General features: G+C 33.3%; 1 protein-coding gene across 13 annotated transcripts in view; it reads left to right on the top strand.

Moving 5' to 3' along the window:
* Positions 1-16341, top strand: part of LOC111146969 (RNA binding motif protein 26) — a 79896-nt gene that overhangs the window by 54272 nt on the left and 9283 nt on the right. For all 13 annotated transcript variants that reach the window (XM_022502766.1, XM_022502765.1, XM_022502760.1 and 10 more), the window contains 6 exons: positions 4703-4828; positions 5157-5231; positions 6665-6832; positions 8479-8583; positions 11954-12154; positions 14908-14994. In XM_022502766.1, the coding sequence (XP_022358474.1) occupies positions 4703-4828; positions 5157-5231; positions 6665-6832; positions 8479-8583; positions 11954-12154; positions 14908-14994 (762 nt within the window). The remainder of the gene's footprint in view (positions 1-4702; positions 4829-5156; positions 5232-6664; positions 6833-8478; positions 8584-11953; positions 12155-14907; positions 14995-16341) is intronic.

Here is a 16341-nt window from a genome sequence, read left to right as displayed (position 1 = left end):
TCCGCTTCCTCTGAACAACACTGAGTAAACCCTTCAGTGATTCTTTATTCTAAAAGTCCATTTTTATGTTGAGAGAGAAAACTTAAAACCTAATTTATACACTGAAATCTTAAGACATTGCAATAGCTGTTAAATAGTATGATTTGGAAAGAGTGATCAGTGAAATGACGTTTGAGTACTTCTCAAGATAGAGTGATTTATTAAGAATAAAGGTGGCATCTGTCTTTACTGCCTTGATTAGTCTACAGAAAGACTTAAGACTGTCCAAATTATCTCCCTAAGACCCTTCTTAACTAAGAAAATAAAATGATTAATTACATGAATATTTAAGGTTTGTGTATCATTATCAGTTTCAGGTGTAGGATGTTATTGTTCCTTAGCAGCTTAGCAATAGTTTCTTTCTCTCCCCCCCCCCGACCTTTTTTAAATCTAAAAATATGTATCTTTGTCTCTTTGCAATATGATATGTTAACATATGCACCATGGGACTTTTAAAAGGGAAATTATGTGGTATACTGAAGGAACATTTCGAGTCATTTGGAGACTTCAGCTGTTGAGTTAACAGCTGACATTAGGTATGATCCTGAACAAAGCTTACTCTCTCAGTTTCCTTAACTAAAAAATGCAGCCATCTAAGTAACTCTCTGATGTTTTAATTTTCATTTGTTTTGTAATTTTGCTACTTTAAATATAACAGTTAAGGAATTTCTTTTCTTGAGTTTCTTTTTGTAACTGTTATTGAATACTTTTGATTTTTTTTTTTTTAAGATTTTATTTATTTATTTGACAGAAAGAGAGAGAGTAAGAGAGGGAACACAAGCAGGGGGAGTGGGAGAGGGAGAAGCAGGCTTCCTGCTGAGCAGGGAGCCTGATGCAGGGCTTGATCCCATAACTCTGGGATCATGACCTGAGCCGAAGGCAGATGCTCAATGGCTGAGCCACCCAGGTGCCCCTGATTTTTTTTTTTAAATGCATTGATCTCTCTCAGGATTATTACCTGGATTATTTAGTCAGAATTATTACCAAGATTGTTTGTTTGTTTTTTTTTAAGATTTTATTTATTTATTTGACAGAGAGAGATCACAAGTAGAGAGGCAGGCAGAGAGAGAGAGAGGAAAGCAGGCTCCCCGCTGAGCAGGGAGCTCGATGTAGAGCTCGATGCCAGGACCCTGAGATCATGACCTGAGCCGAAGGCAGCGGCTTAACCCACTGAGCCACCCAGGCGCCCCTGTTTTTCTTTTTATTTACAAGAATTAATAGTAGTTACGTCTGATAATAATTTACATAGGAAATAAGATAAAGAGGTGTTAATGGATTGTAACTTGTCTTGTTAAGAAATTGACTTTTGTCTTGGAAAGTGAGAGGTAGTAGTGGTATGTACATTTTAATGACAAAGCATATATGATACTTTTCAGCTCACTTTTTGAATTCAACAAACCTTTGACACCAAACCTAACAAGTATATTAAGATAAGGGATAATTATAAGCAATAGCTCATGAATGTATACCTAAAAATCCTAAGCTAAATATTAGCAAGTTCTCAGTGATAAGGAGAAAGAAAATACATGCTGGCCAGGTAGAATTTATTCCAGAAATGCAAGATTTGAGTTAACATTTGAAAATCCACTTAATTTACCACATTAACAGAAAAAGGGGGAGAAAAGTGGGAAGAACCTCCTATGATTATTTCAGTAGAAAAAGCATATGATGAAATTTATTACTTAGTCACAAAAAACAGCACACAAAATAAGAATAGAAACTTCCTTAATTTGATAAAGTTTTTCTTCATAAAACCTCTAGAGCTAAAATACTGAATAGTGGAATATTGAATGATTTTCTTCTTGAGATCAGGAACAAGATCTCTTCTTGAAATCATCACTTTTTTAAGTGTAGGGCCTAACCAGTATAGTAAGGCAAGAAAATGAAATAAATGGTGAAAAGATGGCAAAAGAAGAAACAAAACTATATTTACTCGCAGATGACATCATATATGTGAAAAATCCAAAGGAATTCACCAACCTTTGGAATTAATAGGTGAATTCAGTAAGGTCAATATATAAAAAAAATACAGCGCAGGCAGAAACCCATTTGGAAAATAGAGAAGGTGTGATTGTTTGAAAAGCCACCACCTGTGCTTTGACTTTGTTCTCAGGAGTTGTAGCACCTTCTATTCTTTTGGATTTGTCATGTCCTTCCACTGGTTTCATTCTTAACAGATTTTCTTCTCTTTTATCACAACTCCATCTTTGTCTATTGAAAATACAGATATCCCTTGCTATTCATACTCTTACTGTCTAAACTCTAGAACCAAATAGATTCAAATATTGAGCAGTTTTTGTGATCATATAGTTCATTGTTTATAAGACATTTTATTTTCACCTTTCAACACCTCTGAATTAGGCTACATCTTATTTGTGTTTGAGGCTATAATTGGCAACATTTTTGTCTTTAGTAGGGTACGTTGTGATAATGTGTTTCATAGTGATGTCTTGAACTCCGTGAAATATGCCAGCTAATGTTCTGTGTAGAGAGAATAGAAGGCAGTTCCTAGATAAAACAAGGAGGTGAGATGCTTTTAGGAGTAAAGGAGTCTTCTCATTCTTGTCATATAGTTTTATTCACTTCAAATCAGTATTCCTTAGTCTGGTATCAGATGTTAACAAGTATACTTTGAAAAGGAGTGTTCCCTTCTCACTGAAATTGGAGAAATGCCAAATTAAACAAGTTACATGGGTTTCTTTACTTCAGGCCTTCTCACAGCTTTTATGGTAAAATGCATCTTGAAACTAGAAAGTAGGTTTGTATTATTTCCAACTTATTTGAGTGTAAAAATCTTTTTGGTCACAACTTTTCAACTCTTTATGGCGCACTCATGAAGGAAACAGTTTATGAGACACTCAGACTGTCTTTAGCACATTATCTTGTGTTTCTCTATAAAGTTATTCTGTCATCCTTGTATGATCCTGCAGTTTAGCATCACGTGGTATGGTAAGGTAGCTTAGAAGAAATTTTTTTTCTGATATTTCAGAGAATAGACTGCAAAGTAAATCTGTATTTACTCCATATATTACCGAAGGCAACCGTTTCATTATTTTTAGTGATATCTGAGTATTATTTTTCGTTATTGAAGAAAATTATCAGTCAGATTTGATACACCTCAAGTATTATAAAGAACCTTTATTTTTAAACATCAGTTTTATTGTGTAGAACCAGTATAATTAATAGTATTCTAGGTTTTTATGTTACTTGGAGGCTAAAACATTCTTGAATACTTAGACTAGTGATGAGTTGTCTAATCTTTGTGATGTTTACTAATCTAACTTCATGAAAGCACATTAGAAAATAGTGTCTGGTACTTCTCTGATAGGCCCAGATGTTTATATTTTAGTAGCTAAAAGGTCGGGCTTTTTCTCACTGATAATCTTCTGTTTGTGTAGTTCTTTTAACCTATTTTAAGAAGGGAACTCCCTTAACACTTTGGAAACTGTTTTTTTTCCTCTGGAAAGTTACATTGTTCACACATATGGTTCCATGTTTAGTTTTTATAACATTCATAGATTACTCTTAAGGGATCTCTAGACTCCTTTCTTAAAAACTGGTAACTGGCCACACCCTGGAACCTACAGCTTCCTGCTTTTGAAGAATGAAAAAGGTGGCCTATATACTTTTATTTTCATGAATGACCCTTGTGTAGATTGTACACTTCAGTCTATCATCATTTCAGTTTAATTTAGTGCAAAACTATTCATTGAGTGTTTACTACATGCCCTGGCACTGTTCTAGGCACTGAAGATAGAGCGGTGAATGAAGCAAAAAAAAGCTGTACCCTCATGGAATGAATTGTTGAGTTTGTAAGGACATTAGATGCCATCAACTTAAACATTCTCATTTTATAGATGAACAAACTGAGGCCCAAAGAAGGTGCTTGAAGTTACCTAGAGTCTCATAATCAGTTGGTAACAAGGTTTAGGTACTAGAAGAAGTGCAAAGAGGAGAAAGACGTGGTTTTGGTGGTTTTACTGAATAGACGGACACATAAATTAATACATCATTAGGTCATTTTAGTTAGGTGTTTGAATAGCCGTAGGAATAAAATTTCATGGAAGGATCTGGGTAGAAGAAATAAATAATTAGGGGTTTGTGGAGGTCTTGACCATTTGGTGCTGAACTTGAGCTAGGTTTAAGGGAATAGGGTCACTTAAAACAGAGGGATCAATGCATCAAAAGGAATGGAGAAAGAAAGCAGTTTCTTAAGTTCTTAACAAAGGTTAATTTCAGAACTATAAATCGTGAATGATCATGTTAAATTGAGGGACAGTATCCAGTTTCCTCCTGTGTCATGCTCTTGTGTACAGTGTTTGCTCTAGTCACTAGGGATATTAAGTAAATGTTTTTAGCAACTAATATTTTCACAGTGATACAGTAATTGCAGTGTTTTTTTCTTGATTTCCAGTTTTTGTATGTTCTTTTTTTTCTATAGGTATATGCTGTTTAGTTTTTTTAATTTTATAGTTTATGCCTCAGTCATACCCTTTCAAAACACTAAATGTGGTTTAGTTGATAATGTTACAATTATTTAAATAATACATTTATTTCAGTGTACTGATTTTTGACAAAAGTGCTTTAAAATTGGGTTTTGTAGAAAAGACAGGCATCATGAATGCTTAATACATTTTTTAATAAATTGAATTTGTATTGGTAGGTGTTGTCTACATCTACTGGCCTAACTAAAACAGTATATAATCCAGCTGCTTTGAAGGCTGCACAGAAAACCTTACTCGTTTCCACCTCTGCAGTTGATAATAATGAAGCACAGAAAAAAAAACAGGTAAATACAGATAATAGTGTCCAAAATGTGCATGTAGGAAAGCTTTTCTGCATATATGTGTTTTTTCAAGACTTATCACAAGACAGAACTAAAAGAAAAGTGTATGTTGGCTGCCACTGAACTTCTCTGTTTTTCATAGTGTAATAATAGGTATTAATTTTGGGTTGAAGGATTCTCTTGAAACTTACATATGTATTTAACTTGTAAGCTTTACATTTAATTGTTGCCAAAGTGCTGCATCTACAACCATTTCTTTCCTCTGGAATATCTGTTTATCAGAAAAATACACAGTAAATATTCTAGTGATATTCTTGGTCTCTTTCACTAGGAGGCACTGAAACTTCAGCAAGATGTAAGGAAAAGGAAACAAGAAATTTTAGAAAAGCACATTGAAACACAGAAGGTAAAATACTAGATTTGGCAAAATATATTTATGTTCTTTTAATTTTAAGTAAATTTAATTTGACACTATATAGCTAATCCTAAGAAATAAATTTTACATAATTGGAAAGGGTAAAACGGAAATATTTGTCTGTGATAAGGTATATATATCAGTTGATTAATGTATTGAGGATGAAGAGCATTAAATGGTGAACTGGGGTTTGGAGTGATTTCAGGGAACTCGGGTGGTCAACTTGAAGTGAAAATGAGTGTTTATCAAGATATGTTGCTGCATAGTAGTTTGTCAACTGATAGTGAATTGGAACCTTTTTCTCAGGTTTTTTTTCTGTTGAAATATGTATCTTTCTTTAATTGGCTTGGAATCCTCTAGTTTTGTGTCGTCCAGTATGGTAGGTAGTAGCTTCATCCAACTTTTGAGTACTTGAGAAAAGTCTTGTCTAAATTGTTATGTGCTCTGTGGATATAAAATGGATACTAGATTTCAAAGATGTAATATGAAGGAAAAAAGTAAAACATCTCAGTAAATTTTTTTGAAATATAGCATTTTGATATATTGAGTTAAACACAGTATATATAGCATTTTGATATATTGAGTTAAACACAGTATTAACTTTACTGGTTTGGGTTTTTTAAAGTCTTTTTAATGTGGCTGCTAGAAAAATGTAAAATTGCATGGTTTGCAATATTTTGTACAGGGTTGCTCTGTGACATTTAATTAGTGTCAGTTTTTGATTATGTCTAGTAATAAAAGTTACGACATTTCAAAATATTGAAAATGCAGAAACTTCTTACATTTTCACTTATAATTTCTAATTTAAATTTGGATATACTTGGTAAACAGAAATTACAGTACTTTACAAACTGAAACCAGCTTGACTGAGAAAACCTGTAATATGTGGTATCTTCTACCCCATATTGCCTTGTTTATCTTTTGATTCCTGTCCATGTTGGGGATATCAGTCTTACGTTAGCCAGTTATTGTTCCCTGTGACAAAGAAAGTAAGTAATTTTTTAAGATTTCATTATGTGAAGGGAGCCATAAAACTTCCTCTGGTTCTTTCTGGGTTGCAGACTACATTTGGAATGGGAATACTTAGGGCCACTAATATCCATAAGGATTGGAAAGTAAAATTACTGATATTACTTTAAATTGACCACTTTTCGGTGGTCAGATTGAATTTTGTATGTTTATGCTTTGAACTTATATTCTGAGAGACCAGTGATAATGTGTAATTCTTTACAAAGTGTGCCAAGATTAAGACTTGAGATAGCACCACCAAAATCTGTTATTCTGCTTAGAAGTTGTAAGCCTTGCCATAAATATATAAACTAAAACTAGTAGTTATTTATTTTTATATTTATTTTGCTGTGTTTGCTTTGTTAATAGTATGAGGAATACGTATCTTAATTTTTTCTTTTTTAAAAATTTGGCAGATGTTAATTTCAAAACTGGAGAAAAACAAATCAATGAAGTCTGAAGATAAAGCAGAAATAATGAAAACTTTAGAGGTTTTGACAAAAAATATTACCAAATTGAAAGATGAAGTCAAAGCTGTTTCTCCTGGACGCTGTCTTCCAAAAAGTATAAAAACCAAGACTCAGGTATTTTACTTTTTGTTGTTCTTCATTATACTACTTACTAAAAACCATTTAAATGTTACACTGCTTTAAGATTATTTTCCTTTTAGGTAATATCTTTTGCTTAAAATCTGACTATTCTTTGCTAACATTTTTCCCCTCCTTCATTAATTAATAGTAAATATGTATAGATAAGCAAACTCTATTAATCTTTTAAATCCTGTCTCTATTAATTTTTTAAATTCTTTAGATTACCGTTGTAAAGTCAGTAATTAGGAGAATAGTTACGGATAATCTTTAAAAGATAACTTGAGGACAAAGTGATACAAGTACTTGAGGGAAGAATTTGAACTTTATTTTATTTTATAAGGAGTTCATAGTACAAAAGGTTAATAAACAGAGGTAACATTCCGGATGCACCTGGGTATCGCAGTTGGTTAAGCATCTGCCTTTGGCTCAGGTCATGATCTCTGGGTCCTGGAATCAAGTTCCATGTCCGGCTCCCTACTCAGTGGGGAGTCTGCTTCTCTTTCTGTCTCTACTCCTCTGCTTGTTCGTTCTCTCTCTTTCTCTGAAATGAGTAAATAAGATCTTAAAAAAAAATAACATTCCAGTAGCCTTATATTGAATTGATTAAAAGGGGGGAAATTCAAGTACATCAATCTGTTGGATGTGAATAAGTGAGGAAGATAATTTCATGTGATAGTAAGTGATTTTTAAAAATCTCCAGTTATACAATATTTATACTTGGTGTTGTGTGTATGTACGTATATGTGTAAAATCATGAATTCATATTGATATTTCTGATTCCAGTACCACAGGATGCTGCTTTTCCTCCTCTTATTCCATATTTTATCTCCTGTTGCCATAATGACAGCTTGCTTCCCACTAACATCAGTACAGTACTCATTTTCACAGTCATTTAATACATTCCACATAGTTCCTGAATTGCTGTAACAATAGCACTTCCGACCATTAAGTAAAAGATTCAAAATGTATTTGCATTTTTTACAAGCTCACAATATATTCAACTAAGAGTATAGGGTTAAAACTGTGGCCTATGATTACTTTTTTTCCCCTTTTGTGTGATTATGCCATCAATTTAATGAAGTTAAATGTATGTCTATTTGTAGTCAATTTTGGATCCCCCTCCATTTCATTCTTGCTGACTTTATTTTTTAATAAAACATAAACATGATTTGAAAGTTAAATTATATTAAAAAAGTATATATAGAATACCTTTTCCCTTTGATCCCTGCCACTCTATCCCCATTCTTCTCTCCCTCTTGGTATGTGTGTATGTATTCTTTCCTATGTAAAAGCATACTATATATTGCTCATTAACATCTTGTTTTTTGTTTTTGTTTTTTTCTTTTCACAGTTATTTCCTGAAAATTACTTCATATCAGCCCATAGAAATCTCACTCTGGCTTCTGTATGGAAAATGAACTGTAGGGAAATGAATGGAAGTAGGAACAAGTTAGGAAGCTATTGTAGTAGTGTAGACCAGAAGTGATTGATGGCTTGGACTAGGGTGGTAGGACTGGAGATACAGAAGGAATGTATGGATTAAATGGGAATCTATAAAAGCTCTTTGGAAAAAAAAAAAAAAAGTTTTTTGTAAATGCAGGATATTTTTGTCACTTAAATTATTAATTACCATTTTCTAGATGCAGAAAGAATTGCTTGATACAGAACTGGATTTATATAAGAAGATGCAAGCTGGAGAAGAAGTCACTGAACTTAGGAGAAAGTATACAGAATTACAGCTGGAAGTATGTTTCACCACAACTACATAGTATGCCAAAGAGGAGCAGATGTAGTCATGGTGGCCAATTTGAAAATATATCCCCCTCATTCTAGTCTATAATTGTTGGTAGTCTGTGACATATATACTGGGATTTGATATAGGAAAGAGAGAAGAAATTAGCAAATTTTTCAGAACTGGTAGAGAAAATCTTTATTTAATGAGGGGTGGCAGCAGTTCTACCTGTACACCTAAGTCCTTCCACTTCTAGTGAGTTCGGTTCTTTTCCTAATTTTAGTCTCTCCTTCTCCCTGGGACCAAGATCTATTAAAGCCTTTTCAGTTATTACAAAGATGGATATTCTGTGTATATACAGACATATTATCTTGAGTTGCTGTGAGGATTAGACTTTAGTGGAGAACTGTATTAAAAGCATGCTTACTTAAGTTTTGCCTATAGATGGTGCTGTGGATGTTTATAAAAGAAAATAAACTTCTAATTTAGCTATATGATTGTATAAGAAAAATTTAGTGAAATTGATCATTATAATGAGCATTTGTAACATTTAGCAAAAAAGTGTTTAAAAATCAGAATTACATTTTGAAGTACAGAGATGTTAATGTCATTAATGCAGTTGGTACTTTGGTACATTTATGATTGATGCCACAATTAAAATTTTTTATATTTTAAATTATTTTGCCTTCATCTGAGAATTATGCTTTTTTTGCCCAAATTTGTTAGCGCCTTGATGATTTTTTTTCTAATAGGACATATTCTGAATTTAGTACTGGCATCCAGTTATTAAAGACTTAACTTTTAGTAGCCAAACCACTGTGCTGTCTTAAGGCTCCATCTTGCCTGTCATAGAAACATAGGATGGTCTCTCAACCTGCATACGTTTTGCATTCTCTGGAAACTTGATAGGGTTGCCTTTGTGTTCTGGCCAAGGTAACAGGTTTTGAAAAAGATAGATTTCTTTCAGTTAATATAGAAATTGTTTTTTCTTTATTATGGAGATTACTTGCCTATGTTGGTGGCACTTTATTTTATTTTATTTTTAATTTTTATTTATTTTTTTTAATTTCAGTGTTCCAGAATTCATTGTTTGTTGGTGATACTTTAAAAAACAGGTTATATTTTAAATTTTGGCTCAGAAATTTTAGTAAATAAATAGTGGTTCTACCAGTAATCTTTATTAGTCCATGCTTTGTTTCTTTATCATAATAAAACTAAATGCTGAATGGCATTTTCTGGTTTACTTGTATGATGGCTAGACTTCAGTTTGTAGTTACCGTTGGAATATGCAGTAATGTATTATTTCCCAGAGTGTGTCACTGACCATACCAATTCCATTTTTTGTTAACATATTAGTGCAAAAAGCTTTTGAGGCCAAATAAACTTGGAAAAGTTTATATTAAACATGCTTGTTGCCATAGGGTTTCTTTAGAGGTTTTTGGTTCGTGAATCCCTAAATATACGTATTCAGTATTGCTCAGATTTGTTCATAAATCCTCTTTTTCAGGGAACATTTTGAGATAGTGTTGCTCAGAGCATAAGTCTGTATATGTATATGCTGCTCCATTATGAACATTAATCCTTGACCTGTGAAGTTTATTATTTGGGTTTTAGATTATTATTTTAGCAAATGTTAAGATGAACTGTCTTGAGATGAACAAACAAATATTTATACTTAAAGAGATTTGCCAGTGGTGCCTACTTGACATTTCTACTTGGATACTTCACATCCTCAGACTCAACCTGTTCAAAATTGAATTTGTCTTGCCCCTAAATTCCATCTACACAGTTACCCAAACCAGAAATCTGGGAATCTTCCATTGATTCCTCCCTTTCCTTCATTGTCCATATCAATTAATTACCAAGTTTTATACATATTACCTCCAAATGTATCTTAAAATATATTTACCTCTCTGTGATGCCACCACTGTAGACGAAGCTTCCATCTTGTTGTTGGAGCTATTTTAGTAGCCTACTGACTGGTTTCCCAGCTTGTTCTTACTTTTTTCTACTCTGTTCTTAAAACTAGCCAGAATAACATGTTAAATACCGATTTGATGGTATCACTCTGCTTTTGTGTTTAAAATGTTTTAACTGATTTTCTTGGCTCTTGGGATAAAATTAAAAGTCCTTAATTGTTGTCCTTAAAATTTTTCGTGATCTGGTTCTGCCTATCTCTCTAGCTTCATTTTTTCATCCCATGTAGTCCAGTTGCACTGCATTTCCTGTATTCTTGGATGTACCATGTTTCTTTCAAATTTGATTGCTTTGTTCATGCTGTAGCCCCCACTCCACACCCTTATGTTTTTTGTTCTTTGTGTCTTCTTTGATTCACTGAACACATATTAAATATCTACTCTTTCAGCTGCTGTTGTAAGTGCTAGGGATCAAGTAGAAAATAAAACAAGTAAATATCCTCACGGAGCTTTCATTCTAGTATCTTACTCATTGCCAGTCTTTAATGTTCTGTTCAAGTCTTTAAAGCATTTCCTTACTCTTTGCTTTACTTCTCATTAGTACTATTAAGTAACTTGGTTGCTAAAGGTCTCTTACCCCTCTAGGATTTGAGTTTCAGAAAGGAAAGGACTTTCATATAGGAAGTACTTGTTAAATATTTGTGCAGTGAAGGAATAGTATACTATTCATATAGAAAAATGTGGTGGAATATAAGTTATTGTGCTACATTGGTTGTAAAGTGTTGTTAGTATAAGTGACTAAAATGATGAATTTGAGATAATTATACCTACTGAAGTCAACAGGCAAACAAATACACTACTTAGAAGCTTTAAGTGGAAAAATAAATATATTGTATATTATGTATGTATTAAACTGCTGAAGTAACATTTTAACATTGTGTATTATTTGGAAATCAAGAATTGTTGGTCTTTTTATGATACAGTCTGATAGCTTGGAAAGTAGGAACTTAGTAGAAAAAGGCACATTTAATAATTTCAAAACATTGTTTAAATTAATGTTATTTTGTTTTCTAATTGCATCGGCTACCTAAAATGCTTTCACTTTAAAAACTAAAACCCTCAGGGGTGCCTGGGTGGCTCAGTGGGCTAAGCCTCTGCCTTCGGCTCAGGTCATGATCTCAGGGTCCTGGGATCGAGCCCCATGTTGGGCTCTCTGCTCAGAGGGGAGCCTGCTTCCACCCCCCACCCCCCACCTGCCTCTCTGCCTCTCTGTCAAATAAATAAATAAAATCTTTTTTAAAAAAACCAAAAACTAAAACCCTACCTTAAATTATGAGATACTTTCATAGGCCAGTATTTGAATATGATGTCAAATTGTATAAAAGATTGACTATTCTCACAGAATATATGTAACACGGCCTATGTTAGAAATTGTGATGTTTAACTTGTGTGTCTGATCTCTTCAAGGCTGCAAAACGAGGGATCCTTTCATCTGGTCGGGGTAGAGGAATTCACTCAAGAGGTCGAGGTGCAGCTCATGGCCGAGGCAGGGGTCGAGGTCGAGGTCGAGGTGTGCCTGGTCATGCTGTGGTGGATCATCGTCCCAGGGCATTGGAGATTTCTGCGTTTACAGAGAGTGATAGAGAAGATCTTCTTCCTCATTTTGCGGTACTTTCTTACTGTCCAACAGAACACGTACTGATAATCATTGTTGGGGATAATGGATATTGAAGGGGAAATTATGAAAATATGAGTAATTTAAACCCTTTAATCTGACCAAAGGGTTTGATTAATCCATAATAGTCTTTTGCTAATTATTTAAAAAATAAACCGAGGGATTTTTTGTTTGTTTAATTACTGTCTGGAAGACAGGTTGCTATTCTTAACAGTAGGCCTTCACATATTGTGAAATGAATGATTTAAATTTTGCTGTTTCAGAGGGGGATGTCCTATAGTTTAGTTTCATTTGATATATACATGGAACAGAAAATTTAACACATTGCAAAGGCCACCTAGATACTCTAAAATTAAGATGGAATTTTATGTCTTAATACCATATTCTTGATCTAGCTGACCTTCGAAATGAAACAAGACAAAATTTTGATATGTGCCCTTGAGGTTGGCTCTATTCACTGGCAGGATGCAATTAAAGGGAATGAGTCTAATGTAGACCTATGAGAAAGGAGAATGAGATTCTAGTCCTGGCTAACCCATTATTTTACTTGGACTTCCTGGGATCCATTGGGCTTGTGTGTAGAATAGAAATTATATTTGCCTAAAGGCCTTTTCAACTTAAATATTGTGATTCTTAGTGGTATCCCAAAGGTTAGTTACTAAGCATCGGCCTTGCCTTCAGGACTATAGTAACTGCTCTGGGGATACAAAAGAAATAACCAGTTCTTCACCTTCAAAGATTTTATATATATTGTTTTAACACAAGGCAGTTAAAGTAAGCTGCAAACATAATTTACCACACCATCAAGTTAAATTTATTAAAAACTGTAAGTATTTGAGTAACTCAGAAAAGTATCTTTCACATAGGCATATGATGGAAAAAGAACAGTATAGGAGAATTTCATAAGGTAGGAAAACTGGAGCTTAGATCTTGAACCATCTGTAAGCTTATAGATAGGTACACAAAAGATTGAATCTTTTGGAAATTCCGATTTAGATGTTTGACAGTCATATTCTAGGCTGTTAATAGAAGTTACAAAGGTGAAACTATATTTTGTCAGGACATAGGGAATTATTGAAAGAAATGGAAAATATTAAAGAAGTAACTAAAATGATTAATATTTAAGGATGAGGAGTCTGGAAAGTCTTATGCTTGATGGTTTCAGAGGGAGAAAGAAAGGGATCAGAGAACTAGAAAGGATCTTAGAGATAATTTAGCCCAATTTTTTCCTGTTACTCACCCCAGCTTCTCCCACCCCTTTCACAAAGGAAAGGAGATTCAGATAATTAAGTGTTTTGCATGCAGTTATATAGCTAATCAAGAAACTAGCAAAGAATATGCTAAAATAATCCAGATAAACCAGTGAGTTTGTTATGCATGTATTTTAGTGACAACTAGGATGGATTTTGGTTTTATAAATATTCAAAGCCTCTAAATGGAGATTCTTGTGTGTATTTAGAGATTTGAACTCCTTTCAAAGTTAGTAGTGGTAATGCACATTTAAAAATAGTCTTTAAGAATGGTGCATGTTTAAAATTTAGTTTTCTGTCTCAACCTGGGATTTGAACATGTGACAAGTAACAGAAGAAAAGAAAACTGCATTATTATAGGACCATTAACTGTTACAGATTGTGATTAACAACATGCTTTCATTAATTTATCCACCTAAACCAGTAGTAGTATTAGTAATAAAAATAATAGCTAAAAGTTTTAGAGCATTTATTTTGTGGCAGGTATTATTCTGAGTGTCTTACATAATTCATTATATTATGCGTTATCTCAACAACTCTGAGGTACGTACCCACTTTAGAGATGAAGAAGATGAACCATGAAGAGATTAAGTAACTTGTTCAAGTTCAAACAGCTAGTAACTGACAGAGCTGAAAGGAGCGGATTGATGCTAGAGTATTGTTATCTTTACAGAAATTTTCAATTTCTGTAAAAAAATTTCTGGAGAGTGTGTGTGTGTGTGTGTGTGTGTGTGTATGTGTATTTAATGAGATTATAGTTGTTTTGGGGTAGGAAAGAAGGCAGGTATTAGTAATGATAAAGGACTAGAATTTTATATGATAAAGGTTGCTGTTTAAAGGAAATATGATTAAAAAAATCCTTCTACATAGAGAAAAAATAAAATCCAACAAAAGCAAGCATAATTTATTTAGTTTTTTTTTAGTGTGTGCTGTGTAGAGGAGTATGTAATAGGAGTGAAAGCAAGGTCAGTTCGGATGTTAAATCAAAAGACCTAGACTCTCCTGCTATTTAACTTAAATAAATTTGGGAAAATTATTTAAATTCTCTGAATCTTCTTTTTGGCACCTTTTTTAAATTGGGAATGACACAAAAATCTTATAGAATATCCTGAGGAGGATCGCTTCTCGGCCTTTTGGCTAAGATCAAGTGTAGAATATCCTGAGGATTAAATATTCGGTTTCAGAAAGAATTTAGCATATTCTAGGATTACAAAGGTCAGTAAGGAAGCCCAATTGTGACTGTTATTTCATTTTTTTAAGGAATAGTTGATTCAAACGTAAGTTTCCCTAATTCTAAAAAGTATAGAATTGTAAATAGGACCATTCTTTATCTTATAATATCAAGTACTAAAATGAATTATTCATCATTTTTTTCTGTTAATCACCATGAATTGTTATATATTCTGGGTTACATTTATTGGTAATTTTAAAAGCCATTAGGATTTTGGATGTTTCAAAATATTTATTTGGAGGAAATACTTCTTTTTAATTTAAAGCAATATGGTGAAATTGAAGATTGTCAGATTGATGACTCTTCACTTCATGCAGTAATTACATTCAAGACAAGAGCAGAAGCTGAAGCAGTAAGTATTAGAAATAATCTGATTTATTGAAAATTCAGATTTAAATGTTTTATAAATAATTGCTTTTAAGTCTTAATATAAAGAATTTTTTTTTTACTTACTAAATAACTACAGTTTGACAGTAGATAGATTATAAGAAGTAATTCATGGCCACAAAGAATGTCCTAAAGCAGTTAGGCAATTCTGTTTATAATATGATATAATTAGAATAGTCACCAAGATGAATAGTAAGTTGTATTGTCTTGAGACACTAGCAGTTCTCCTTCCTTTCTCTTTCATAGGGGATAGGGCCACCCAACTTTCCATTATCCTTTTTCTCAGCTGGCCCAGAACAAAGTTTGCTTTGGCAGAAAGAGTTATGAGAGATAAGGTAGAAGCTAAGATAAATCGTGATGTCAGATCTTCTAAAGCATCCCTTATCTGCTGCTTCCTAGTCCCAGTACGCTGAACTTTAACGTGTCCCTAGCTCAGCATCCCCAACTAAGCCTCTATAACTTTCTGCCCAGGCATGATACATTGCTGTAGCTTTTAGGGTCCTTTTATTATGGTTGTCTTAAACCATGCATCTTGAATTGTCTTTATAAAGGATGAGTATATGCAACCTTGTCTTCCATCGGGGTTTAAAAGATTTTTAAAAAAAGGAAAATGGGTATAAAGTATAGGAGATAGGAATGTTTTTAGCCCTGTGGGTTCTTTCTTCAGGATTGTAGAGAAATAGATGTACCATCTTGTCCTTGGAAAAATGCAGTAAGAGTTCCAAACAGTTAACCTAATGTGAATGAAAGAGTAGTATGGTTTTCAGAAGTTTTTAAGTGGATTGTGGTCTAAATTAAAGTTTTTAAAAACTTTCTAAATTGATGTGTCTTCTTTGTAGTGAATATTCCCTGACAACACAATGGTACCTTACTGGGGACCTAGCCTGGTAGGAGTTGGGCTTTGGAGCATTGTAACCAGTAAAAGATTGTGGATCTGAAAAGTCTCAGTGAAGTGCTCAGCTGGGGCCTTGTAATAACTAGTGTCAAGATTTGTGGTGTAGGAGGTGGATAGTTTTATGGAATAGGAGTTCCTGATCCTAGAGTTCTGCTTTTCTAAAATCTACTTTTGGGTAATGTTTCACTTAAAGATCTTTTTTCAGAGTAAAAAATGTTATTGATGAGAGTTTAAAACTTTTATAAACTTGTATGTGTACATGTTATATTAAGAAATAGATCTTTGATCAAGTTTTCTCTCAAAGGTTTTATTGAGTAGAAGTTGAAAAATAAGCTGCTTTTTGTTAGGTAGCTTGAGTAAGTCTCTTTATGTTCTATTTTCTAGGCACTAGTCCTAAAACAGTGGTAGTTGTCATTA

Source organism: Enhydra lutris, unplaced genomic scaffold (assembly GCF_002288905.1).
Source record: "Enhydra lutris kenyoni isolate GAN:26980312 unplaced genomic scaffold, ASM228890v2 scaffoldscaffold15, whole genome shotgun sequence".
Classification (NCBI taxonomy): Eukaryota; Metazoa; Chordata; class Mammalia; order Carnivora; family Mustelidae; genus Enhydra; species Enhydra lutris.
The sequence above is the reverse complement of the archived record's forward strand: the minus strand, read 5'-3'. Positions and strand labels throughout refer to the sequence as shown.